This window comes from Ranitomeya imitator, chromosome 2, assembly GCF_032444005.1.
Source record: "Ranitomeya imitator isolate aRanImi1 chromosome 2, aRanImi1.pri, whole genome shotgun sequence".
In the NCBI taxonomy this organism is placed as follows: Eukaryota; Metazoa; Chordata; class Amphibia; order Anura; family Dendrobatidae; genus Ranitomeya; species Ranitomeya imitator.
Genome location: NC_091283.1, coordinates 654,468,372 through 654,496,041, shown reverse-complemented (window position 1 = coordinate 654,496,041; position 27,670 = coordinate 654,468,372). Strand labels below are relative to the sequence as shown.

Below are 27,670 nucleotides of genomic sequence, written 5' to 3'. Positions count from 1 at the left end.
CGTTCTGGTGCCGGGCGGTGCTATAGGGCTGCGCCGTGATGTGCCAGCGCCGGGCAGAGCGGTGGGGCTGCGCCGTGATGTGCCGGCGCCGGGCGGTGCGGTAGAGTTGCGCCGTGATGTGCTGGCACCGGGTGGTGCGGTAGGGCGGCGCCGTGATATGCTGGCGCCAGGCGCCTAATCGCTAAACGGCGTAGCGAGAAAAAAAATAAAAAATTATGTTTTTTTTGTCGCCGCGACATTGCATTCAAATGCAATAACGGGCGATCAAAAGAACGTATCTGCACAAAAGTGGTATCACTAAAAAAGTTAGCCAACCAGATATCTCAGAAAATATAGACGCTACGGATATCGGAAAATGGCGCAATTATTGTATTTATTTTTTTAGCAAAGTGTGGAATTTTTTTCACCACTTAGATAAAAAATAACCTACACATGTTTGGTATCTATGAACTCGTAATCACCTGGAGAATCATAATGGCAGGTCAGTTTTAGGCTGTGTGCACACGTTGCAGAATTGGGTGCAGAATTTTCTGCACAAAATTTGCATCTCCTGGCAGCTGCATTTTTGATGCGTTGTTGCGCGTTTTTTGCAAGGTCTTGATATGTTTTTGATGCAGTTTTTGGGCGGTTTTGACGCATTTTTGATTCAGCTTTTGGTGCAGTTTTGATGCGTTTTTGTGCATTTTTTGCACGGTTTTGATGCGTTTTTTGGTGAAGTTTTTGATGCAGTTTTTTTGCGGTTTTGGTTAGTTTTTTTTTGCGTGTATTTAATGTAGTTTTTGGTGCGGTTTTTATGCAGTTTTTGGTGAGTTTTTTTGCACGGTTTTGATGCGTTTTTTGGTGCAGTTTTGATGCGTTTTTGATTCAGCTTTTGGTGCAGTTTTGATGCGTTTTTGCGCATTTTCTTGCACGGTTTTGATGCGTTTTTGATGCTGTTTTTGGTATCGGTTTTTATGCAGCTTTGGGTATGTTTTTTGCATGGTTTTGAAGCGTTTTTGGTGATGTTTTTGTGCGGTTTTGATTCAGTTTTTGGTGCAGTTTTGATGCGTTTTTGACGCAGCTTTTTGGCGGTTTTGTGTTTTGGTTTGTTTTTTGCGTGTATTTGATGTAGTTTTTGGTGCGGTTTTTATGCAGTTTTTGCACGGTTTTGATGTGTTTTTTTGGTGCAGTTTTGATTCAGTTTTGGTGCAGTTTTGATGCGTTTTTGTGAATTTTTTTGCACGGTTTTGATGCGTTTTTTTGGTGCAGTTTTTTTTTATGCGTTTTTGATTCAGCTTTTGGTACAGTTTTGCTGCATTTTTGATTCAGCTTTTGGTGCAGTTTTGATGTGTTTTTGTGCGGTTTTGATATGTTTTTTTATGCAGTTTTTGGTGCAGATTTTTTATGCGTTTTTGTGCGTTTTCTTAATGCTTTTTTGTATGCGTTTTTGAAAGCTAATAAAGATGTATTATTGAACAAAAAAAAAAAAAGATTTGTGATGTCATTATTGGCCAACATCCTCTTTTACATTTGTCCAACCCACACTCCATTACACACACAGATAGACAGATAGATAGATGGTTGAGATGGATAGACAGATCTACATATAGATAGATCTATAGATGCATACATCTATCTATTCATATATCTATCTATAGATATATCTGGATAGATATACCTATGGATAGATATATCTATTGATAGATGTATGGATAGTGTAGGGTGCGCGTCCACTGTCCGGATTAAATCCGGATTAGCTGCAGATTGGATGCTGCATACTTGTAGTCCCATCGGATGATGCCTGCACACACACCAACAAAGAACCCCCGCACAGACTCGCACACACCCTGACAGCCCCGCACACACCCAAACAGTACTGCACACACCCAAACAGTCCCACACACACCTGAACAGCCCGCACACACATACACGCACACAGTCACCGCGCACACACTTCCCTCCTCCCGAACTGCAGGGTTTCTCGGACCCACATCCACAGCAAAACTGCAGATCTTTTTTACATCTGTGGTTTTGCTGCGGATGTGCCTGACTCAATGCAAGTCTATGAGTGCAGAAACGCAGCAGTTTCGCACAAAACAAGTGACATGCTGCGGGAAAAAAAGCTGTGTTTCGGTGCGGCATTTTCCGCAGCATGTGCACAACAAGTCTGCGGCTCCCATAGACTTACATTGGTTGTGCACTACACTGCGGATTTGATGCAATTCCATGCGGCAAAAAATGCTGCGGATCTGCAATCAAATCTGCGACGTGTGTACACAGCCTTAGCATTTAGTGAACCTAGCAAAAAAGCCAAGCAGAAAACAAGTGTGGGATTGCACTTTTTTTGCAATTTCATTGCACTTTGAATTTTTTTCACATTTTCAGTTACACGACATGGTAAAACCAATGGTGTCGTTCAAAAGTAGACCTTGTTCCGCAAAAGACAAGCCCTCACATGGCCATATTGATGGAAAAATTATGGCTCTCGAAAGAAGCGGAGCAATAAAAGAAAACAAAAAAGGGGTTTAGAAACATGGATATGGACATAACTATGGAAATAGACATAGATATATCTATCTATCTATCTATCCAATATCTATCTATCCCATATCTATCTATCTAATTCCATCTATCTATCTAATTCCATCCATCTATCTATCTAATTCCATCTATCTATCTAATTCCATCTATCTTTCTATCTACCTATATGTGTGTAATAGAGTTGGACAAATGTAAAAGAGGAGGTTGGACAGAAATGACATAGTTACATAGTTACATAGTTATTAAGGTTGAAGGAAGACTTTAAGTCCATCTAGTTTAACCCATAGCCTAACCTAACTTGCCCTAACAAATCTTTTTGAAGATAGAGGAGGGAGAGGTTTGGGTGTGTTTTGGAGTGGGTGTGGTAGGTTCAGGCTTAGAAGTCTGTGCAAAGCATCATGGAACTTGTAGTATTAGAGCACAGTAACTCAGGAGAAAGGAAGTTGTCGATTAACCCCATGAGAGCTGGATCCAGCACTGAGGATGTGCTGCTACAGCACAATAAAAGGTAATATTGCTAAAATAAACACAGTGGATATTTTCAGTGGCACATAATAGCAAGATTTATGAAAAAAAAAAAGTTATAGTAGTGGACAACTTCTTCAATGATAATTGGGGAATATACTCCATGATATCCTCCTCTATCCTTCCCAACTCTTCGTCTCATTTCTCTTTTGCCTTAATAGGGAATCTATTAAGAAAGGTATATAACAAATCCCTATAAATATCCGAGACTACCCCTTTCGTTCCTCCCTTCGCACAGACATAGTCCACCAGAATGTGTCTATAAATTCCCATATCCATCGTTTCACTCTGAGCAAGATAGGCATGTCTCAACTGTCTATATCGAAACCTACAGGTCTCCTGCAACCGGTAACGCTCCTGCAGTGCCTCATAGGATAACAGTCCTTGTGCGCCCTGAATCTGAACCACATATTGAATACCCAATGATGTCCAATTTTTGAATTCCCCCATTTTAATACATTCAGGTAGTATTTCATTATGCCATATTGGGGAGAGATTTGTTATAAGTCCCACTTCTCTTGTCTTTTTAATTGCCTCCCATACTTTTTGAACCAGTATCAAAGTAGGATAGGCCGTTCCAAACTTCCCAAATCCCCCTGCCTCCAATCCCTGAACCAATGGGTCCCTTCCCACCAACCAAACCAAAATCCGCTGAACCGAACCCAGTCCAGTCACCTCTCTCCAACCTCTCATCTGCTGACCCTGCGCTGCCAAAAAGTAGATCCAGGGATTCGGAAGGGCCAATCCCCTCCCCATCTTTAGGCCTCTGAAGCAATTCCAGCCTAATTCATGGCTGTTTCTTCCCCCAAACAAGGTCTCATAATATAGAGTTAATGGTATGAAACCACTTTCGGGGCAACCAAATGGGGGAATTATGCAAAATATACAATAATTGGGGCATAAGAATCATTTTAATTAAGTTTATCTTTCCCACCACTGAGAGATATAACTTGCACCACGCTCCTATTTTCTTCCTAAACCTGTCCAACAATGGGGACAGATTCAGATCGAAGTAGCTCGAGAGAGGAAATGACACTTGAACACCTAAATATTTGAACTGAGAAACCACTGTCAGCTTACTACCTTCCCCTGATATTGGGATGTCAACGCCCCCTTTATCCACTATCAAGATATTTGACTTGGCCCAACTGATTTCAAGACCCGATATATCACCAAATGTCCTAAGAATATGCATCACACCCTCCAAGGCCTCTCCAGTATTTTCTAAAAAGAGTAACATGTCATCTGCATATAGGTCTATTTTCTACTCTATCATGCCATACCGGAACCCCCTAACCGTAGTCGAGCTCCTAATTGTCTGTGCCAGGGGCTCCACTGCCAACGCAAAAAGCAGCGGAGATAGCGGGCACCCCTGCCTAGTCCCCCCAAATAGGCCAAAACTTCCAGACAACTCTCCATTAACTCTCACCCTAGCAGTCGGAGAAGAATACAATAACATCACCCACGAGATAAAAGTCAGCCCGAAACTAAAAGATCTCAAAACCTCCCAAAGATAGCACCACTCAACACTATCAAACGCTTTACGCGCATCCAATGAGACTACAACTCTATTACCCTCATTGTCCGACGGCAGCTGTAAGTTCAGGAATAATCTACGTAAGTTTATCACTGTAGGCTTATTTGGCATAAGACCAGATTGATCAGGATGGACCAGATTCTGGACCACACTTGCCAAACGGTTAGCCACTACTTTAGCCAAAATCTTAACATCCGCCGTCAGCAACGAAATTGGCCTATAGGATTCCGGCAATTCCGGGTCCTTACCTTCCTTTGAAATAACTACAACTGTCGCCTCTCTCATGGACGCCGGCAGCTCGCCCTCCCACAGCGCCTCATCAAAAACTATGTTTAATTTAGCCACTGAAATATCCAATACATTCTTATATATCTCAACCAGGAGTCCATCAGTTCCAGGGGCCTTGTTGTTAGTCATTGACATGACCGCAAGTCTAATCTCCTCTTCCGTTACAGGTTCATCCAACCTCCTCCTATCGCAATCCTCAATCCTAGGAAGTTTCGCCTCACCCAGGAAGTTTACAATGTCCCCCAATGTAGCCCTCAACCCAGATGAATACAACTGTTCATAAAAACTTCTAAACTCACCCAAAATATCCACTACATCTGTCAACACAGTCCCTTCATCTGTCCTTAGTTTGTACCCATACGATGTGCCGCCGTTACCACCGAGAGCAAGTGCCCCACTCTTTCTCCTTCCTCAAAAAACTGTAATTTCTGAAAAGCTCTTCTTCTCTCCGCTTTTTTCATATACAACTTATTAACCGCTTCCTGGGCTTCCCTTAGTCTACATTGCGTTACCTCAGATGGGCCCGACACCATAGCCCTTTCTGCTCTAATTTCTCTATGATCTCTTTATCTTCCATCCTAGTCTTGGATTTACATCTAGAAATCTCCCTAAAAAGAAGGCCCCCCAGAAAAGCTTTCATTGCGTCCCAAACTACCTGCTTATCAGCGCTATCTTCATTAAACTGCCAGTACTCTGATCTCCTTCTTAATGTTATCCATATTAATATGTTCAAGCCACGGGGGGTTGAAATTTCCACCCGCCTCCCCGTCCAGTCCTCCCTCTGTCTAATCAAGAGCTCTATAGGTTTGTGGTCCGAAATCACTCTCGGGAGATATTCTATCCCACAGATCATGCGCGTCATTACATCATTTCCTAGTGCTAGGTCAATCCCGGAAAGGGAACCGTGGGTTGCAGAATAACAGGAGTAACAGACTACATTCTCATTCCTCACTCTCCAGAGGTCCACCATCCCCAATTCTGTGATATAATTCCCAAACGTCGACAGTTTTTTAGTGCCTTTGCTTAAACCTTTCTTATACCTGTCCCACCCTTCATCCATCACATTATTGACATCCCCAATAATTAACATTGGTAATCCTATACCCTGTTTATACAATTCAAATATTTCTTGTACCTTTTTCCCAGAATATGGGAAGTAAACAGCCGCTAGACATAATGGTTGCCCATAAATTTTGCAGAATAACAGAACATATTGTCCATCTCTATCTACATGGCTCTCAATTTCTTCAAAAGGCGTGGATGCCCCAATCAGTACCGAGACCCCCCTAGCATATGAAGAATACGGAGAGTGATAAGACCTCCCTATCCACCTCCTTTTTAAAACTTCTACCTTTTCTGCAAGTAAATGTGTCTCCTGGAGACAAATGACATCTGGGCCCCGTTTTCTCACATATTCCATAATTTCCGTTCTCCAAGTACCCTCCGACAGTCCTCTTATATTCCAACTAACAACTTTAATTGTGTCTCCCACCATGAAACCGCACAAATACAAATTCCTGACCCCTTGAAATAGGATGTTGTTCCCAGCAAACTATAAGTCCCAATTTCCATCAATAGATCTCACCCCTCCCCTCCCTCCTCCCCCTCAATATTCATTAACACAATAACCCATAACTAATCCGCTGTTGTTTTCACCTCACTTATCAGAGAGCAGGTAGTCCAGCATCTAGCTACCCTTCCCTCAGTACCTGTAATCCGCTGTAACTAGAACACCCCCCCCAACCCCTCCGCATATAAAACAACATTATGACAATAAGTCCCCTGAGAACTGCAATAAACTATTAGGCTATGTGCAGACGATGCAGATTTGTTGCGGATCCGCAACGGATTTTTCCACGCAGAAACGCTGCAGATCCGCACTGTGATGTACAGTATGTTATTCAATGGAAAAAAAAAAAGCTGTGCAGATGGTGCGGAAAAATCAGTGCGGAATTGCCGTGGATTTCAAAGAAGTGCATGTCACTTTTGTGCAGATCTGCAGCATTTCTGCACCCCTCCATGTTAAAATTCCACAGTGGCAAAAACTGCAGAAAATCCGCACAAAATCCGCATAAAAAACGCACAAAATCCGCGGCTGCGGATTCTGCCAAGAGATGCGGATTTTGTGCAGAAAATTCTGCACCTCTTTTCTTACGTGTGCACATAGCCTTAAACCAAAGTCTGGAGGTAACAATAAGGCAGCATCATCTTCATCTCCAGAATCTTCCTTTCACTTCCCTCTTTCTTTGTCAGCTGTAAGGCTATGTGCACACATTCAGGTTTTTTCGCGTTTTTTCACGCTAAAAACACTATAAAAACTCATTAAAAACACATACATTATGCATTCTATCATTTAGAATGCATTCTGCATGTTTTGTGCACATGGATGCGTTTTTTTCCGCAAAAAAAAACGCATCGCAGTAAAAAAAATGAGCATGTTCATTATTTTTGCGGATTGTCTGCGTTTTCCCTCAATTCTATGCATTTGGGAAAAAACGCACAAAAAAACACACCAAAAATGCGTGAAAAACGCGGTAAAAACGCATGTGGATTTCTGGCAGAAATGTCAGTTTTTTGTCAGGAAAATTTCTGCAAGAAATCCTGACGTGTGCACATACCCTAAGCGTCTGATTATATAAGTCTAGCCACTTAGTGGCTTCTTCTGGTGTTGGAAAAAGTGAACCGCCCCAGGGCTACAACCCTTAATTTTGCCGAGTAGAGAGAAGAATAAATCAATTTCAAGTCTCTCAATCTCCTATTAACTGCTCCATAACTCATCCTCTGAAACTTCTCCTTGCACTTTAATTTTCTCTCCAGCCTGTTCCTCCTCCTCTTCAGCCAGCTCTTTCCCTGCTCCGTCCACCCAGGCATACTTTTCAAGCTTAGCAGGCACTTCTAGCCTCTCTGCACATGAAGCATTTGCAGCGTCTGCTCTCTCAGCTCTCTCCACACTGTCGGCGCCATCTTGGTTCCGGGTCACTGCTCCTGCCTTGGCATCCTGCTGCCTTTTCCGGACCATATTTGCAGTTATGCACAGCTTCACATGTCGGGGCTGACCTCCAGTAACCTCCCTCAGCCACACAACGCGTTATCAGCTCCCAGAGAGATCTGATCTTCAGGATAAATGCAGGGTCACAGAGGAGGAGCTCCAGAAGCCGACCGCTCACATCAGGTGCTAGACCACGCCCCCAGGGAAATGTTACTTATTAAGTATTTTGTGTGACATGTCTGTGATTTCAGGGCATAAAAATTCTTCTCCACGGTATTCAAGGTGGAAAATGAAATGCTAGGTGAAATGCTGAGAGACAAAGAAAACCCTATATTAAGGGTCACCAATCTAACCCAAGAAGAGGTGCGAACCGGCTAAATAAGATTAAAATAGATAAATCTCCGGGTCCGGATGGCATACACCCACGAGTACTAAGAGAACTAAGTAATGTAATAGACAAGCCATTATTTCTTATATTTAGGGACTCTATAGCGACGGGGTCTGTTCCACAGGACTGGCGTATAGCAAATGTGGTACCAATATTCAAAAAGGGCTCTAAAAGTGAACCTGGAAATTATAGGCCAGTAAGTCTAACCTCTATTGTTGGTAAAATATTTGAAGGGTTTCTGAGGGATGTTCTTCTGGATTATCTCAATGAGAATAACTGTTTAACTCCATATCAGCATGGGTTTATGAGGAATCGCTCCTGTCAAACCAATCTAATCAGTTTTTATGAAGAGTTAAGCTATAGACTGGACCACGGTGAGTCATTGGACGTGGTATATCTTGATTTTTCCAAAGCATTTGATACCATGCCGCACAAGAGGTTGGTACACAAAATGAGAATGCTGGGTCTAGGGGAAATGTGTGTAAATGGGTAAGTACTGTAACTGGCTTAGTGATGGAAAGCAGAGGGTGGTTATAAATGGTATAGTCTCTAACTGGGTCGCTGTAACCAGTGGGGTACCGCAGGGGTCCGTGTTGGGACTTGTTCTCTTCAACAAATTTATTAACGATCTGGAAGAAGGTTTACACAGTAAAATATCGATATTTGCAGATGATACAAAACTATGTAAAGCAGTCAATACAAGAGAAGATAGTATTCTGCTACAGATGGATCTGGATAAGTTGGAAACTTGGGCCAAGAGGTGGCAGATGCAGTTTACCAATGATAAATGTAAGGTTATACACATGGGAAGAAGGAATCAATATCACCATTACACACTGAATGGGAAACCACTGGGTAAATCTGACAGGGAGAAGGACTTGGGGATCCTAGTTAATGATAAACTTACCTGGCGCAGCCAGTGCCAGGCAGCAGTTGCCAAGGCAAACAGGATCATGGGATGCATTAACCCCTTTACCCCCAAGGGTGGTTTGCACGTTATGGACCGGGTCAATCAATTCTGACCACTGTCCGTTTATGAGGTTATAACTCTGGAACGCTTCAACGGATCCCGGTGATTCTGACATTGTTTTCTCGTGACATATTGTACTTCCATGATAGTGGTAACATTTATTTGATAATACCTGCGTTTATTTGTGGAAAAAACGGAAATTTGGCGAAAATTTTGTAAATTTCGCAATTTTCTAACGTTGAATTTTTATGCAATTAAATCACAGAGATATGTCACACAAAATACTTAATAAGTAACATTTCCCACATGTCTACTTTACATCAGCACAATTTTGGAACCAACATTTTTTTTAATTAGGGAGTTATAAGGGTTAAAAGTTGACCAGCAATTTCTCATTTTTACAACACCTTTTTTTTAGGGACTACGGTACATCTCATTTGAAGTCATTTTGAGGGGTCTATATGATAGAAAATACCCAAGTGTGACACCATTCTAAAAACTGCACCCCTCAAGGTGCTCAAAACCACATACAAGAACTTTATTAACCCTTCAGGTGTTTCACAGGAATTTTTGGAATGTTTAAATAAAAATGATCATTTAACTTTTTTTCACAAAAAATTTACTTCAGCTCCAATTTGTTTTATTTCACCAAGGGTAACAGGAGAAAATGGACCCCAAACATTGTTGTACAATTTGTCCTGAGTACGCCGATACCCCACATGTGGGGGTAAACCACTGTTTGGGCGCATGACAGAGCTCGGAAGCGAAGGAGCGCCATTTGACTTTTCAATGCAAAATTGACTGGAATTGAGATGGGACGCCATGTTGCGTTTGGAGAGCCACTGATGTGCCTAAACATTGAAACCCCCACAATTGACACCATTCTGGAAAGTAGACCCACTAAGGAACTTATCTAGATGTGTGGTGAGCACTTTGACCCACCAAGGGCTTCACAAAAGTTTATAATGCAGAGCCGTAAAAATAAAACAAAAATTTTTTCCCCACAAAAATTATTTTTTAGCCCCCAGTTTTGTATTTTCCCGAAGGTAACAGGAGAAATTGGACCCCAAAAGTTGTTGTCCAATTTGTCCTGAGTGCGCTGATACCCCATATGTGGGTGGGAACCACCATTTGGGCACATGGGAGGGATCGGAAGGGAAGGAGCGCCATTTGGAATGCAGACTTAGATGGAATGGTCTGCAGGCATCACATTGCGTTTGCAGAGCCCCTAAAGTACCTAAACAGTAGAAACCCGCCACAAGTGACACCGTTTTGGAAAGTAGACCCCCTAAGGAACTCATCTAGATGTGATGTGAGAGCTTTGAACCCCCAAGTGTTTCACTACAGTTTATAACGCAGAGCTGCGCAAATAAAAAATGCGTCCATCTTCATTCCAAGACGTCCTCTTCTGATCTTCAGCCACGGCTCCGGCGCTTGCGTACTTTGTCTGCCCTGTTGAGGGCAGAACAAAGTACTGCAGTGCACAGGCGCCGGAAAGGTCAAAGAGGCCCGGCGCCTGCGCACTGCAGTACTTTGCTCTGCCCTCAACAGGGCAGACAAAGTACGCAAGCGCCGGAGCCGTGGCTGAAGATCAGAAGAGGACGTCATGGAATGAAGATAGGAGGCGCCACAGCGGACCAGAGACGCCCATCCGACCGGACCAGCAGCGGGACCGCCCCTGGGTGAGTATAATCTAACGTCTTTTTCTCCTCTTTCAGGTAACATCGGGGGCTTATCTACAGCATTACAGAATGCTGTAGATAAGCCCCTGATGCCGGTGGGCTTACCTCACCCGCAATTTTCAGGGTGACAGGTTCCCTTTAATATGTTATTATCTACCCCAAAACGGTATCGTAAAAATATCAGCTCAGGGCACAAAAAATAAGCTTTCACACAAGAAATGTTGCGTTTTTTTTTTGTTTTGTTTTTTTAAACAAATTTAAGATTCTTTCACTACTTAAATAAAAAAAAAAAAAACACTACACGTTTGGTATCTGTATACTTGTACTCACCTGTAAAATTATATTGTGAAGTCAATTTTACCATATAGTGAACACGGCAAATAAAACCCCCCCCAAAAAATCAATTATGAAATTGCCCTTTTTTTTGCAATTTCCAACACACTTGGAATTCTTTTCTCGCTTTCCAGTGCATCACATGATAAAATTAATCTTGTCACTCAAAAGAATAACTTCTCCCACAAAAAACCCTCATACAAGCTATGTTGACTGAAAAATAAAAAAATTATTGTTCTTGGACGAATGGGAGAAAACGAAAGAAATGGAAAATGGCCCGGGGGTGAAGAGGTTAAAGAGAATCTGTCAGATTTTCTAAACGTAATTCCGACAACACCTTTATATCTTCTATCTTTTGCTGCATTCCTAAGAATTTAATGTTTATCTCATATGCAAATGAGGCAAATGATCTGGGCGTGGCAGAGCACTTCCCAATCCTCTGCCTCATGAGGTTGTTTCCCCATCTAGCACTTGCCTCTTTAGCTAAATAGCTCACTGTCTAATTTCATTGCCTGGCATCACACAGACAGTAACCTATTAATCAAGCTAAAGATGATGGTGCTGGGCATGTTAAAATACTCGGTATGTAGAACTTGGAAAGTGCTCAGTCATGCCAAGAGCGCTTTAAATAGTATCATTAAAAATGGCAGCTCAGGGCACCAAAAATAGTCAACAACAGATAGAAGGCATAAAGGAGTTTGAGGATTTACAATTCAAAGACCTGCATGCCCATATATGTATTTTGGGGGGTGTTGATCTTACCAGGCACAAAATTCTTCTGCAAGTTCTCCTGAAAAGACAGTTACAGTTCTCCATAGAATATCATATGAACCAACTGTCATCTCCTATCTCAGTCTGTATTCACTGAAGACAGATTTTACACAGGAATTGAGGATTTTGAGAATGAATGAATAGCTCAGGAGGAGAAAAATATAGTTACTTACCGATAATGGTATTTCTCTGAGCCCATGACGGCACCACGGAGAAAGGGGATCCGCCCATCAAGGACAGGAAGCCTACAGATAAAAAGGTGGTACCTCTCTCCCGCATCAGTTGTTTACAGAGCATGAAGGGAACGTTAGGTTAATAATAAAAAAAATATTCAGCATTACTAAAGTTTCAGTTGAGATACCGCGTGGTTATTTCTAGCGTAAATTTTAAACTAGTGTGCACACCCACTCGTGAAGGGAGGGAATGTACGGGTGCCGTCATGGGCTCAGAGAAATACCATTATCGGTAAGTAACTATATTTTTCTCTGTCACCCATGACGGCACCACAGAGAGAATTGCAGAGACTGTACATTTAAGGAGGGACCACCGCTTCCAGAACCCTTTTACCAAAGGTAAGGTCTGAAGAAGAAACTAGGTCCAACCGATAGTGCTTAAAGAACATAGAAGGTGAAGACCAAGTAGCAGCTCTACATATCTGATCAATTGAAGCACCAGCTCTTTCCGCCCAGGAGGCTGCCACTGCCCTTGTTGAGTGAGCTTTAACTTCCCCCAGAGCGGACACTCCCCCTCGATGTGCACGACAGGTTGATGGCATCTCTGATCCATCTTGCTAATGTGCTTTTGGAGGCTTTTTTACCTTTCCGAGGACCCTGAAAACACAGAAAAAGAGATCTGTCCTCCCTACACTCCATAGTGGCTTCTAGGTAATGAATCAGGCACCTTCTAACATCTAACGTGTGTAAGGTTTTTTCCCCCTCATTTTTGGGGTTCGGGCAAAAGGAGGGAAGAGAAATGTCCTGAGATCTGTGGAAACGAGAGGCTACTTTTGGTAGATAAGCGGGGTCTGTCTTTAGAACAACCCTATCGTCTAAGATCTGCGTAAAAGGCGGGTTAGCTGATAAAGCTTGAATGTCACTGGCCCTGCGAGCTGAAGTAAGAGCTACTAATAGGGAGGTTTTGAGGGATAGAATTCTCAAGGGAGCCTCCTCCAAGGGGTCAAAGGGAGATTTAGTTAGGGCTGTGAGGACTAAATTTAAATCCCATTGCGGGCACTTCCGCAAGGGTAGAGGTCTAGACCTTTCCGCCGCTTTAATGAACCTGGAAACCCAGTGATTTCTAGCTAGGTTGTAGTTAAATAAGGCTTCCAAGGCCGCGACCTGGACTTTAAGGGTATTTGTGGCTGGACCTTGCTCCAACCCCTTTTGTAGGAACTCTAATATGGCTTTAAGGCTACTTTCACACTAGCGTCGTTCGTCGCACACGTCACAATGCGTCGTTTTGGAGAAAAAACGCATCCTGCAAAGTTGCCTGCAGGATGCGTTTTTTCTCCATAGACTTTCATTAGCGACGCATTGCGACGGATTGCCACACGTTGCATCCATCATGCGATGTGTTTTTGCAGTCCGTTGGGACAAAAAAACGTTGCTTGCAACGTTTTTTGTCCGTCGGGTCCACTTTTTCCGACCGCGCATGCGCGGCCGGAACTCCGCCCCCTCCTCCCCAGACCTTACAATGGGGCAGCGGATGAATTGTAAAACTGCATCCGCTGCCCCCGTTGTGCTTTTACTTCACAGCATGCGTCGGTACGTCGGCCTGACGCACTGCGACGGGCCCGTACCGACGCTAGTGTAAAAGTAGCCTAAGTGGGACTCCCTCAGTCACTTTAGAGCCTGAGGATCAAAGGAATTTTTTGCCAGACTTTACCATATTGTTTGGTAGTTCTTGGCTTTCTACTTTGTAGAAGGGTTAACATCAGGCCTCGTGAAAACCCTTTATCCCTTAGTAGCCCCCTTTCAAATTCCAGGCTGTCATGTGTAACCTTGCAACCTGCGGATGTGCTACTGGACCCTGGGAGAGAAGATTGGGCAGGTCTGGGAGTACCCAAGGGTCGGAGATGGACATCCTCCTGACCCAGAAAAACCAGATCCTCTTTGGCCAGAAGGGGGCCATCAACACTACCTGAGCTCTGTCTTCCTGTATCTTCCTCAGGACTACTGGTATTAATGTGATTGGGGAAATGCATAAGCTAGTCGGTAATTCCATGGAATCAGAAACTCATCTAGTGCAACGGGGTTTCCTACTGGAGTTATGGAACAGGAGGCTTCCACCTTCCGGTTCAGATTGTTCGCAAACAAATCTATATCTGGTGTCCCCCATCTTTCTGCGATTTGACTGAACACTGATTGGTTTAACTCCCATTCTCCGTGTGTCAGACGAGACCGACTCAGAAAGTCTGCCCTGAAATTGTCCACCCTTTTATGTGAAGGGCCGACAAGGGCCCCAAGTTGTCCTCGGCTATTTGGCAGATTGATTTTGTTACTTCCATCAGTGATTGGGAACGGGTCCCCCTTGGTGGTTCAAGTAGGCTACTACCACTCTGTTGTCTGAGAATATCCTGACATGATGTGAGTGAAGGGAGCTTAGGAATTCTAAAGGTACCGTCACACATAACGATATCGTTAACGATATCGTTGCTTTTTGTGACGTAGCAACAATATCGTTAAGGAAATCGTTATATGTGACAGCGACCAACGATCAGGCCCCTGCTGGGAGATCGTTGGTCGCTGAGGAAAGTCCAGAACTTTATTTCGTCGCTGGACTCCCTGCTGACATCGCTGAATCGGCGTGTGTGATGCCGATTCAGCGATGTCTTCACTGGTAACCAGGGTAAACATCGGGTTACTGAGCGCAGGGCTGCGCTTAGTAACCCGATGTTTACCCTGGTTACCAGCGTAAACGTTAAAAAAACAAACACTACATACTTACCTTCAGCTGTCTGTCATCGGCGCTCTGCTTCTCTGCACTCCTCCTGCATCCTGTGTCAGCGCCGGCCAGCCGGAAAGCACAACGGTGACGTCACCGCTCTCCTTTCCGGCTGACCGGCGCTGACAGTGCAGAGGAAAGCAGAGCGCCGGAGGACAGACACGGAAGGTAAGTATGTAGTGTTTGTTTTTTTAACGTTTACGCTGGTAACCAGGGTAAACATCGGGTTACTAAGCGCGGCCCTGCGCTTAGTAACCCGATGTTTACCCTGGTTACCGGGGACCTCGGGATCGTTGGTCGCTGGAGAGCTGTCTGTGTGACAGCTCTCCAGCGACCAAACAGCGACGCTGCAGCGATCGACATCGTTGTCGGTATCGCTGCAGCGTCGCTTAGTGTGAAGGTACCTTAAGAGTGCAAATTTCACCGCTAATAGTTCCTTCATATTGGAAGATACTGCTCTTAAGTCGTTTGACCAGGCCCCCTGTGCTAACAGATTGTTTAGGTGAGCCCCACAGCCCCTGGGGCTTGAGCCCATAGTTACCACCCTCCAGACTGGGACTACCCATGGGATGCCTCAGGGCAAATTGCTCACCTTCACCAACCACTCTAGTGTGTTGTGTTTGAGGAGAAATTGAACCGACCTTCTAAATCTCCTTCTAGAGAGATTTCCTCTGACATGATCTGCCACTGCAGTTCCCTCCAGAGAAATTGAGCCCACTGAACTGCAGGAATGCATGCTGTAATGGATCCCAGAAGGGACCATGCGTCTACTAAGGATATGGAGGGGAAATCCCTTGCTCGAGATACCAACCCCATCATTTTTTGAATTTTCCCTCGGGGTAGGCGGCATTCTTGATGGACAGAATCTAGCGTGATGCCCAGATATTCCTGCATCTGGCTTGGTACTAACTTGGATTTCTCTAGGTTCAGAAGCCAGCCCAAGTATTTTAAGAAACGCATGACCTTCCCCAACTGTGTTTTGCAATGTTGGGGAGAGTTGCCAATCACCAGGAAGTCATCTAGGTATGGGACGATTAGAGTGTCTTGTTCTCTTAGGTGTGCCCTGACCTCTGCTACTAGTTTGGTGAACACTCGGGGGGCTATGGCCAGTCCAAAGGGAAGAGCCGCAAATTGGAAATGTCTTATGACCCCCCTGATTTGGACTGCTACCGTAAGAAATATCTGGAAGTCTCTGAATGGTGACATGGTAATATGTGTCCTTTAAATCTAGCACTGCCATAAAACAGAGCGGAAACAGCATTTTCACAGACTTTTTATTGTCTCCATTTTGAATGGCTGCACTATTAGGTATTTGTTTAAGTCTTTTCTAGTATATAATTGTTCCGGGGAAGCAGTTATCTGCGGCTGCTTCCCCACCTACCTGGAGGGACCCCTCGCGGTGTTGCAGAGCTCTGGCGCTATGGAGGATTCTTTAGGAGCAGCGGTCTCGCACCTGCCGCTACTCCGCGCACCCTTAGAGACCCCACTGAGCCCAGCGGTGGTGCTTCGGGTAACCACGCCAGCTGAGGCAGGTCTGAATCGGTCTGACTGGCCCCGGTATTCCAACGATGATCTAAGGTAGGCTTGCCGCAGGTTTCCTATCAAGGACAGGAAACCAAACTGATGCGGGAGAGAGGTACCGCCTTTTCATCTGTAGGTTTCCTGTCCTTGATGGGCGGATCCCCTTTCTCCGTGGTGCCGTCATAGGGGACAGAGAAAGAAGCAAATTTCTATAATAAATATATAATACAAAATGTCTTATTTCACATACACTATAGATTTATGAAAAAAAGCTGGTAATTATAAAGTTGTTGGACGCCTGCAGGGGTCTGAGAAAGAGCAGATGTCTAAAGGGGATGATGGGTCCAGGGGAAAAAAAAAATCTCCAAAATTGTACTTGTACTATGGGTATGATTACATATCCAGAAGAATGGTGGTAAACCAATGAGATGAATATAAGTATGATTACATGAGCGGATTCACTGCAGTTTTTCAGTTTTTTTTCAGAAGTGGCAATGTAGAAGAGATGATATATCTCAATCACATGCTACAGAAAAAAACTCTATGTGGAAATTGACAAGTGGGGAGAATTTTAAATCAACAGGATGTTAATTTTTTCTGCAGATTTTTACACAAATTTTCCGCTACGTATGGAGACTGAACAAGGAAGATTTGTTTAATTTTTAGCATATAATGGTTATCACTCACCAGTGCTGATTTCTGTAGGACCATCCTCCACCTTACACAGCTGGGTTACACCCACATACATCTCTTTTTCTATCAAGTCTTCAACTTTAAGGTCACTCAGATGTGTTACCTAATTCACCACATGAAACAGGGAACAAATGATGCATAGTTAAGTAGATACTGGGAGAAGTTTTTGCTTTTCTGTTACCACATAACAAAGCTCACTTAACGGTAATGTCCACTATAACACCTAAGGAAAACCAACTGTTAGGGCTGGCGGAAAGCACCAAATCAATATAAAGATAGTAATAAGGTGCGTTCGCAGCCCGGGGTCCACCATGCAGAGATGTTAACTGCTACTCAGTAATGGCGGACACTATATGGCGGTACAAAAAAAATGAACACACACGGGTTAACCGTCACCCGGTGTGTACTGCAGTGAGCCGTTACTTCACAGAACCGGTAATTATATTTAGCGCACAGAGTGCGCGCGGCAGCGCACTGATGATCGTCACTAACTCACGCTAACTAATGGATTTAGCGCACAGAGTGAACACCTAACTACAATGGAGTGCGGACCGAGTGCACAGTGGTGTACAGGCAATGCCACTACTAGGCGCTGTCTCTGACTCATATCACCCAAAACACATACACAACTAGAGGGTAGGGGATCATTAGGAGCTTTAACCTGAGACATACAAGCTGGCAGACACACACCACGATTGTAGGACATACTAGTGCACGGCCGTGCGATCCTTTTGTAGCCGTAGCCTTCTGGGACCTTGCTGATGGCCCAATCCAAGCTGCTTGAGGACCTGAGCATGTGACCTCTGACCACCAATGAGCGGTCGTCTCACAGGCATGCTCAGATAGAGAAAAGCAGGACTTAGCTCCAGGAGCGTCTGCTCGCCGCTGACTAATGCTGGTTGCCATAGCTAAACCTGGGACGGCAGCAGCAACCAAATGCACAGCATTAACCCAAGCAAGACGCTGGGACCGACGTCTCTGCTGAGCTGGATCCTCTGCGGCTGAAGAAGAATGGGAGACCGCAGAGGACATGGCTCGAGATTCCCCCTGTACAGCGGCGGGATCTCGACGTCTAACACCAACCAGACCCAATATAGAAAAAAGGTGCAAGGCTCCCATATTAATAGTACTACAATGGACAAAGTATAAAAAAAAAAAAAAGATACATTACCAAAAGAAACTACTGAAGACCACACAGCCTGACACGCGTTTCGCATATTGCTTCTTCGGGGGTGAAGTAATATGTGAAACATGCTGTGGGTGGCTGCCCAATCTTCAGTAGCTTCATTTGGTAATGTATATCAGTGGTATGATGATAAAGCATTGTTTTTTTTTGTTATTTTTTTTTACGGTGTTCACTGAAGAGGTTAACTAGTAGGACAGTTTTATAGAGCGGGTCGTTACAGATGCAGCGATACCAAATATGTGTACTTCTATTGTTTTTTTAATTTACATAAATGTATTCATAGGAAAAATATTTGTTTGTGTTTTCTTGGGGATTTAAAATAATATATTTTTTTGCACTTTTTTATTATGATTATTATAATTATTTTACTTATTAATATTTTTTTTAACGTTTTTTTTACATCACTGTATGGTGTCAGATTGCTGATCAGGTACTCTGCACTGCATTTTGGGGGCTAGCACAATTTTGGGGGTAAAAATGTAATATACAGTAGGTACGAAAAGTATTCAGCCCCTTTAAGTTTTTCACTCTGTTTCATTGCAGCCATTTGGCAATTTCAAAAAAGTTCATTTTTTTCTCATTAATGTACACTCTGCACCCCATCTTGACTGAACAAAAACAGAAATGTAGAAATTTTTGCAAATGTATTAAAAAATAAAAACGAAATATCACAAGGTCATAAGTATTCAGACCCTTTGCTCAGACACTCATATTTAATTCACATGCTGTCCATTTCCTTGTAATCCTCCTTGAGATGGTTCTACTCCTTCATTGGAGTCCAGCTGTGTTTAATTAAACTGCTAGGACTTGATTTGGAAAGGCACACATCTGTCTATATAAGACCTCACAGCTCACAGTGCATGTCAGACCAAATGAGAATCATGAGATCAAAGGAACTGGCCAAGAAGCTCAGAGACAGAATTGTGGCAAGGTACAGACCTGGACAAGGTCACAAAAGAATTTCTGCAGTACTCAAGGTTCCTAAAAGCACAGTGGCCTCCATAATCCTGAAATGGAAGAAGTTTTATGACCACCAGAAGTCTTCCTAGACCTGGCCATCCAGCCAAACTGAACAATCGTGGTAGAAGAGACTGGTGAGAGAGGTAAAGAAGAACCCCAAGATCACTGTGGCTGAGCTCCAGAGATGCAGTAGGGAGATGGGAGAAAGTCCACAAAGTCAACTATCAATGCAGCCTTCCACTAGTTTGGCCTTTATGGCAGAGTGGCCCAACCGAAGCCTCTCCTAAGTGCAAGACATATGAAAGCCCACAGAGTTTGCTAAAAAACACATGAAGGACTCCCAGACTATGAGAAATAAGATTCTCTGGTCTGATGAGACAAAGATAGACCTTTTTGGTGATAATTCTAAGCGGTATGTGTGGAGAAAACCAGGTACTGCTCATCACCTGCCCAATACAATCACAACAGTGAAACATGGTGGTGGCAGCATCATGCTATGGGGGTATTTTTCAGCTGCAGGGGCAGGACGACTGGTTGTCATTGAATTAAACGTGAATGGGGTCAAGTACAGAGATATCCTGGATGAAAACCTCTTCCAGAGTACTCTGGACCTTAGACTTGGTTAGCTGACGGTTCACCTTCCAACAAGACAATGACCATAAGCACACAGCTAAAATAACAAAGGAGTGGCTTCAGAACAACTCTGTGGCCATTCATGACTGGCCCAGCCAGAGCCCTGACCTAAACCCAATTGAGCATCTCTGGAGAGACCTGAAATTGGCTGTCCATGAACGTTCACCATCCAACCTGATGGAAATGGAGAGGATCTGCAAGGAAGAATGGCAGAGGATCCCCAAATCCAGAAGTGAAAAACTTGTTGCATCATTAACAAGAAGACTCATGGCTGTACTAGCTCAAAAGGATGCTTCTACTCAATACTGAGCAAAGGGAATTTTTCTGAATGTTTTCTCACGCTAGAGTTCATATGAGGTTATGCCAGCAGGGGGCGCAGCACCGCAAGTCTAGGTAGCTACGTTCCCCTGCATTCCATTCATTCCCCACTTTTTACAGGCAGGAGCACAGCTGCATTAGCAGAGCTTCTGCTTGTAAAATTAATTAACACCTTCTGATGGATTTACATCGTGGGACTTACCCCATATCCCACCGCTACTCGGGAGTGGGAAGAGAGAGGCTAAGTGCCAGAATAGGCACATCTTACAGATGTGCCTTTTCTGGGGTGGCTGGGGGCAGAGGTTTTCAGCCTGGGGGGGGATGAAATGACCATGGTCCTTCTCTAGGCTATTAATATCTGCCCTCAGTCACTGGCTTTCCCACTCTCGCAGAGAAAATTGCGTGGGAGCCCACGCCAGTTTTTTTCCGTGATATAATCCTTTATTTTAACAGCTAGAGCCCCCAAATTTTGCACACAGACACTTCTAACTTTATTAGTAAGGGATTTGTAAAAAATAAGGGATGTGAAATGGTTTACTGTATGTAAACCTTGTCTCATATCCTGTCGGTTTTGGGAAGGAGATAGCAAAAGCCGGCAAATGAATTACCGGCTTTTCTGATATCTAGCGCCTTATGAAATATATATATATATATATATATATATATATATATATATATATATATATATATATATAATGTCTCACTGACTATATATATATATATATATATATATATATATATATATATATATATAAATATAAATATATATATATATGTATATATATATTCTATATGATGCTGCTTGCACGTGTTCACATTGGGGGTGCTGATTGGCTTTTTTTCTCTATTTGGTTACTGGATGTGGCTGCATCCAGACTGATCTTGCACTCCTCCCATTGACCTTGCAGGTGGCAGTAATCAACTCTACCTGCCCATAAATTGTAGGTTTAGCCCAGAGTGACATGTTTTGTCCATAGTTGTAGGCTGGTGGCTCAAAAGTGGCATGTATGGTAGAGTAGGACCCATCAGAGGGAGATCACCTTGCCGTGGTTGATGGGCACACATGAATTGGCCAATTTAGGCGCTAAGAATTTTCATTTCATCTATTACTGTAAGTTTTTATGAAAAACATTTTTTTGAAAAAATTTGTGAAAAATATTTTTGAGAAGTATAATTCATATTGAATATTTGTCTGTGTTTTCACATGGCCTAGATTCCTGGTGTGTGTGTGTGTGTGTGTGTGTGTGTGTGTGTGTGTGTGTGTGTGTATATATATATATATATATATATATATATATATATATATTATATAATATATATATATATATATATATATATATATATATATATATATATATATATATATATATATATATATATATATATATATATATATATATATATATATACTATCAGATAGATTTTTATTATCCGCAAAGAATAAACAATCAGAATATTTCTCATGACAATGTTTCATTAAACATTTACAGATAACTTTTTCCCCCCGACCCAGAGCCCCCCCACCCCGCCCAACCCCAGAGACCTCAGCCAGAGCCACCCCACTTCCCATCATCATACAAACATTTGAATAAACATCCGTTATATTTCCATTGAATACTAGGTTCCCTATATTCTCATTTATCATCCTAATTCAAGTCCATCCACGGTTGCCACAGCTTGTGGAAGATGTCCAGCTTATTCCTTTTGGTGTAGATACTTTTCTCCAAAGTAAGTATATGCTCCGCTTGCTTAAGAAAGTCTCTTCTTGTTGGAGGTTCCTCTCTAATCCAAAATTTGGCGATCAATTTCCTAGCAATGAATAACAATCGTGCAATAGCTATTTTAAACATGTTGTCCGTAACAATTTCCTCCACATATCCCAATATGCAAGTCAGTGGAACCCTAAGGACAGAGCATCCATACACCAGTTCAATACGATTTAAAACAACTATCCAGAAGGAGGACAGTCTTGGGCACTGCCACATCATATGCAATATCCCCGCCTGGGATTGTGAGCACCGAGGGCATTCCGAGTTCTGCCTAAGCCCAGCCTTGAACAACCTGTCAGGGGTTCTATAGGCCCTATGGATTACAAATAACTGATAGCCTGCCTGGTTCACTCATTGATATCTTGGGCACATATTCTAGGACCGACTCCCATCTATCATTGTCAATTATTCCCAATTCAGCTTCCCATTTCCCTTTGGCTCGGATGGGATATTTTTCCAGGAAAGAAAAAAGTAGAAACCCATATATTTCTGAAATCGCCCCCTTCGTGCAGCTATTCTTAAGGATATAGCCGAGCATGAGATCAATCTGTACCACTATGGCTCCCCTTTTATTCTGTGCCTGATAAGCATGAGAGATACGATTATACTGGAACAATTCAGACCGTGGCAACTGAAATTCTTCCTGCAACTCCTCAAATGTTTTAAGTCTGCCCTGACTTATCAGCTGCCCCAGCCGTTTAATACCTGCTGCAGACCAAAAGTGAAAACCCTCCCTCTGCCTAAATTCCGGTAGATAAATGTTGTCCCAAATAGGCGAGAATCTGGTGAACCCACTCACTTCCCTAATGAGTTTGACTTTTTCCCATACTTGGTGAATTAATCTGATAGTGCACCCCTGTGAACCCATTTTTTTGAATTGTCCTCCCTCCAAACTGTCACTCAAAACGTCTGCCTGTAGTAAGAACCTCAAGCTATTAGGTATTTGCACACTCCCTGCCTCCTCCCCCCATCCTTTGAGATGTTGACACTGTGCTGCTAAAGGTACCTTCACACATAACGATATTGTTAACGATATCGTTGCTTTTTGTGACGTAGCAACGATATCGTTAATGAAATCGTTATGTGTGACAGCGACCAACGATCAGGCCCCTGCTGAGAGATCGTTGGTCGCTGAATAAAGTCCAGAACTTTATTTCGTCGCTGGACTCCCTGCAGACATCGCTGGATCGGTGTGTGTGACACCGATCCAGCGATGTCTTCACTGGTAACCAGGGTAAACTGTCTGTCCTCCAGCGCTGTGCTCTGCTCTCCTCCTGCACTGGCTGTGAGCGTCGGTCAGCCGGAAAGCAGAGCGGTGACGTCACCGCTCTGCTTTCCGGCCGCTGTGCTCACACAGACAGTACAGGAGGAGTGCAGAGCACAGCGCTGGAGGACAGACGGCTGTAGGTAAGTATCTAGCGTTTGTTTTTTTTTACTTTTAGGATGGTAACCAGGGTAAACATCGGGTTAGTAAGCGCGGCCCTGCGCTTAGTTACCCGATGTTTACCCTGGTTACCGGCATCGTTGGTCGCTGGAGAGCGGTCTGTGTGACAGCTCTCCAGTGACCAAACAGCGACGCTGCAGCGATCCGGATCGTTGTCGGTATCGCTGCAGCGTCGCTTAATGTGAAGGGGCCTTTAGAAGTATAGCCATGGATTAGGAAGTGCAAGACCCCCCTCTGTTTTGGCCCTCTGAAGTATCTCCTGTTTAAACCTAGGACTCTTTCCTCCCCATATTAATTCCCCAAACAAAGACCTAATCTTACGGAATCTGCATTGTGTAATCCAAATGGGAGAGTTATGTAGCACGTACAACAACTGTGGCATTACAATCATCTTTAAGAGGTTCACCCTACCAACCACCGATAAATGTAATTTGTTCCATGCCGCAATCTTGGTACGAATTTTCTGCATTAATGGACTTAAATTCAGTTCCTCAAAGGTAGTTAGAGGAAGAGCAATCTGAATACCCAAATATTTGAATTTTTGAACAATCTTTAATTTTGTGGTTATCGCCCTCTCTCCACTGCCAATACTGTCCCCCTCAATCAACAACATACAAGACTTATCCCAGTTTATTGTGAGACCCGAAAACCGACCAAACTCCTCAATCAAAGCAACCGCATTGCACAGGGACCTTTCAGAATCCTCCAGTTACAACAAAATATCGTCAGCATATAATGCAATTTTGTCTTCCCTCCTACCATAGATGAAACCTCTGACCTCCTGAGCACCTCTTATTTTAGCCGCTAACGGCTCCACGGCCAGAGCGAAGAGCAACGGGGACAGCGGACACCCCTGTCTGGTACCCCTAAACAGCGGGAAACTCTCTGACAAATTATTATTAACTCTAATTTTTGCCGTTGGGAACGAGTACAGCAACTTAACCCAGGAGATGAATTTTGGACCAAACCCCAGGCGATCCAGTACCGACCACAAGTAACTCCTCTCCACACAATCAAAGGCCTTGTGGGCATCTAAAGACACCACAACTCTTTTTCCGGCATTGTCTGCAGGAATTTGCATATTTAAAAATAGCCTTCTCAAGTTAATTGCCGTGGATTTATTGGGCATAAAGCCAGACTGGTCTGGGTGAATCAATTTATCGATCACTTGGGACAGCCTGCTCGCCAGGGCCTTCAACCAAAATCTTTATGTCAGCCGTTAGAAGTGAAATTGGTCTATACAACTCCGGCTGTTGAGGATCTTTATCAGCTTTAGGAATAACCACCACAATGGCCTCTCTCATTGATGGAGGCAGCACTCCCCTCTCCAACGACTCAGAGAACACTCGCTCCAATTTGGGCATTAACTCTGCATTAAGAATTTTATAAACCTCTACTGGGATACCGTCCGTCCCCGGAGACTTGCCCCCCGCCATATCCGCCAAAGCCGCCTTCAATTCTTCCTCCCCAAGCGGTCTATCCATCCACTCCCTTTCCTCTCTACCTAGTCTGGGTAAGTCAACCTCTTTCAGATATCTATTCATTTCCTCAGGACTTTTATCCACCCTAGAGGAATATAATTTACTATAAAATCTCCGAAAAACGTCTAAAATTTCCCCCCCCTGAGTAACCGTTTTACCTTCCTCTGTTCTTATGGAGTATACATGTGAAGAATCCTGCTGCGCAGAAACCACCACCGAGAGCAAATGTCCTACCTTCTCTCCCTCAGAATAAAATGTTTCCTTTTGAAAGGCTCTCAACCTATCTGCCCTACGCATATGGAGTTCATCGACCGCTACCTGAGCCGCCCTCATACGAAGTTGCGCTTCACTTGAATTCTGAGAGGCCAGTGTCTCTTCCGCCACCCTCAGTTCCTCCATCACTGCATTGTCTTGAATTTTAGACTTAGTTTTATGTCTCGAGATGTCCCGGAATAAAATTCCTCTCAGGTATGCCTTCATGGTGTCCCACACTACAAGATTCCCCGCACTCCCTTCATTAATCCTGAAAAACTCCCCGAGTTCAGTTCCCACCTGTTCCATATCCAAATACTGTAGCCAGGAGGGGTGAAATTTCCATCCCAACCCCGTCAGACCACTCTTCCCAGTCATTTGTACCGAGACCAGTACTGGGCTATGGTCCGATATTACTCTAGGCCTATACTCCACCTCATGTATTAGATTATTCACCCCCCCATTTCCCAAAGCCACATCAATGCGAGATAAAGAGCCGTATGTTGCTGAATAACATGAGTAGGCATATGTCCTAGGATTACGCACCCGCCACAAATCTATCCATCCTATTTCTCTTAGATAATTTCCAAAAGGAGTAGAGTTCCCTTCACTTCTCAACTCCGCATGTCTACCCTTGTCCCAGTGATCATTAGATATATTGTTCACATCCCCCACTATAAGGAGGGGCACCCCATCCCACCTACCCGTAATTTCCAGAATCTCCTGTATCTTTTTCTTGGAATATGGTGGTGGAATATAAATTAACATAGTAACATAGTAACATAGTTAGGCCGAAAAAAGACATTTGTCCATCCAGTTCAGCCTATATTCCATCATAATAAATACCCAGATCTACGTCCTTCTACAGAACCTAAATAGTAACATAGTTAGTAAGGATAACATAGTTAGTAAGGAAATTGACACAATACAAATTAACCTGTTAAATATCTTGCATACTAAAAACACAAATTGTCCGTCTTTATCGGTGGTTACCTCAATCTCTTCAAACGGAACACTAACGTGTATCAAAATTGACACACCTCTGGCATAATTTGAGAACGTTGAGTGATACGCCTTTCTCACCCATCTCTTCTGTAGAATAGCAACCTTTTCCTTCACTAGGTGAGTTTCCTGCAGACATATCACTGAAGGCCTCTGTTTCAGTACATATTGGAAAATAGCTGTTCTTTTAGTAGCATTTGCAAGGCCCCTAACATTCCAACTTAGGATTTTAACCTCCCCACCCATTGTAGTTTATAGAAACAATGAATGAGTTCAAGCTCCCTAAGGTCTCAACCCCAACTCCCACCCCCTCCCTCCTCCCCGCCCCCATCCCCAATTCCCAACTGAAATAACTCTCCATCTCTCCCCTCTCTTAAGCCCACCCAACTTCTCTCTACTCTTAGAATATCAAAATAAACTCTCCCTCTCAATTTGAGATCTGGGAACGCTGTTTCACAGCCTAACGATAAAAACTCTGCGTTCCTTCAGCTCCCCCGCCCACCATAGCCAAAATGCAAATTCTGTTGCGCCGCCGAACACAACCTGATGATATCAATATACCATAAAGTCACAGCATAAGTACCAGTTAACTATCAAACCAAACATAACAGTGAAGGGTTAACAATTGCCTCAGTAGCACTTAAATCAGTTTCAGCGGGTCTGCCCCGCTTTGACATGCTTAGTATTGAGATCCAGCCATTGTGACGCCTCCTCTGGATTTTGGAAAAAATGCACCCGATCCAGAGCCACCACCCTTAATTTTGCTGGGTAAATCATTGAATAACGGACATCTAAGTCTCGCAACCTCCTCTTGACCTCTCCAAACTTCATCCGAAGCTTTTGGACCGCCGCAGAGTAATCCGGATAAAGGGAGACCCGATTACCATCAATGGTCAGCTCATCACAATTCCTGGCTTTCCTCAACAAAATGTCTCGGTCCTGATAGTTCAGAATTTTAGCCAAGATAACTCTTGGGGCCGAGCCGGGGGGGAGGGGTCTGGTGGGCACACGGTGCGCTCTTTCAACGGCAAACATCTTAGTAAGGCCATCTCCACCCACAGCGTTTTTTAGCCATGCCTCAATATAAGCCGTGGGGTTGCTCCCTTCCGCCTTTTCTGGGACCCCCACAATCCTTAGGTTGTTCCTGCAGGATCGGTTTTCAAGGTCATCAGTCTTAAACTCCAGATCAGCAATACGTTGAATATACTTTTTTTCCCTGTTTAACAATTCACCAATCCGATCTTCTGCACACCCAACCCTTTCTTCCACCACTTCCACTCTCTTTTCAACTTTACGCATAGCAGAGTTTAAAGCGACCATCTCTCCCTTTAATTCTTCCGCTCGTAGGTTTAGAGCCCCCAGGGCAGACGTACAGTACATCACCACTGAAAATATGTCCTTGAGAGTCGGCTCCTCCATTTCTGGCATGTCAGACTGTGCAGGCAGAACAGCTCCTGCGGCCCTG

The 27,670-nt window shown here is 43.7% G+C and overlaps 1 protein-coding gene across 1 annotated transcript in view; it reads right to left on the bottom strand.

The window, feature by feature from the left end:
* LOC138667067 (zinc finger protein 182-like) overlaps positions 1-27,670 on the bottom strand; it is a 117,097-nt gene that overhangs the window by 16,773 nt on the left and 72,654 nt on the right. The window contains exon 6 of the mRNA XM_069755326.1: positions 17,155-17,263. Coding sequence (XP_069611427.1) covers positions 17,155-17,263 — 109 coding nt within the window. The remainder of the gene's footprint in view (positions 1-17,154; positions 17,264-27,670) is intronic.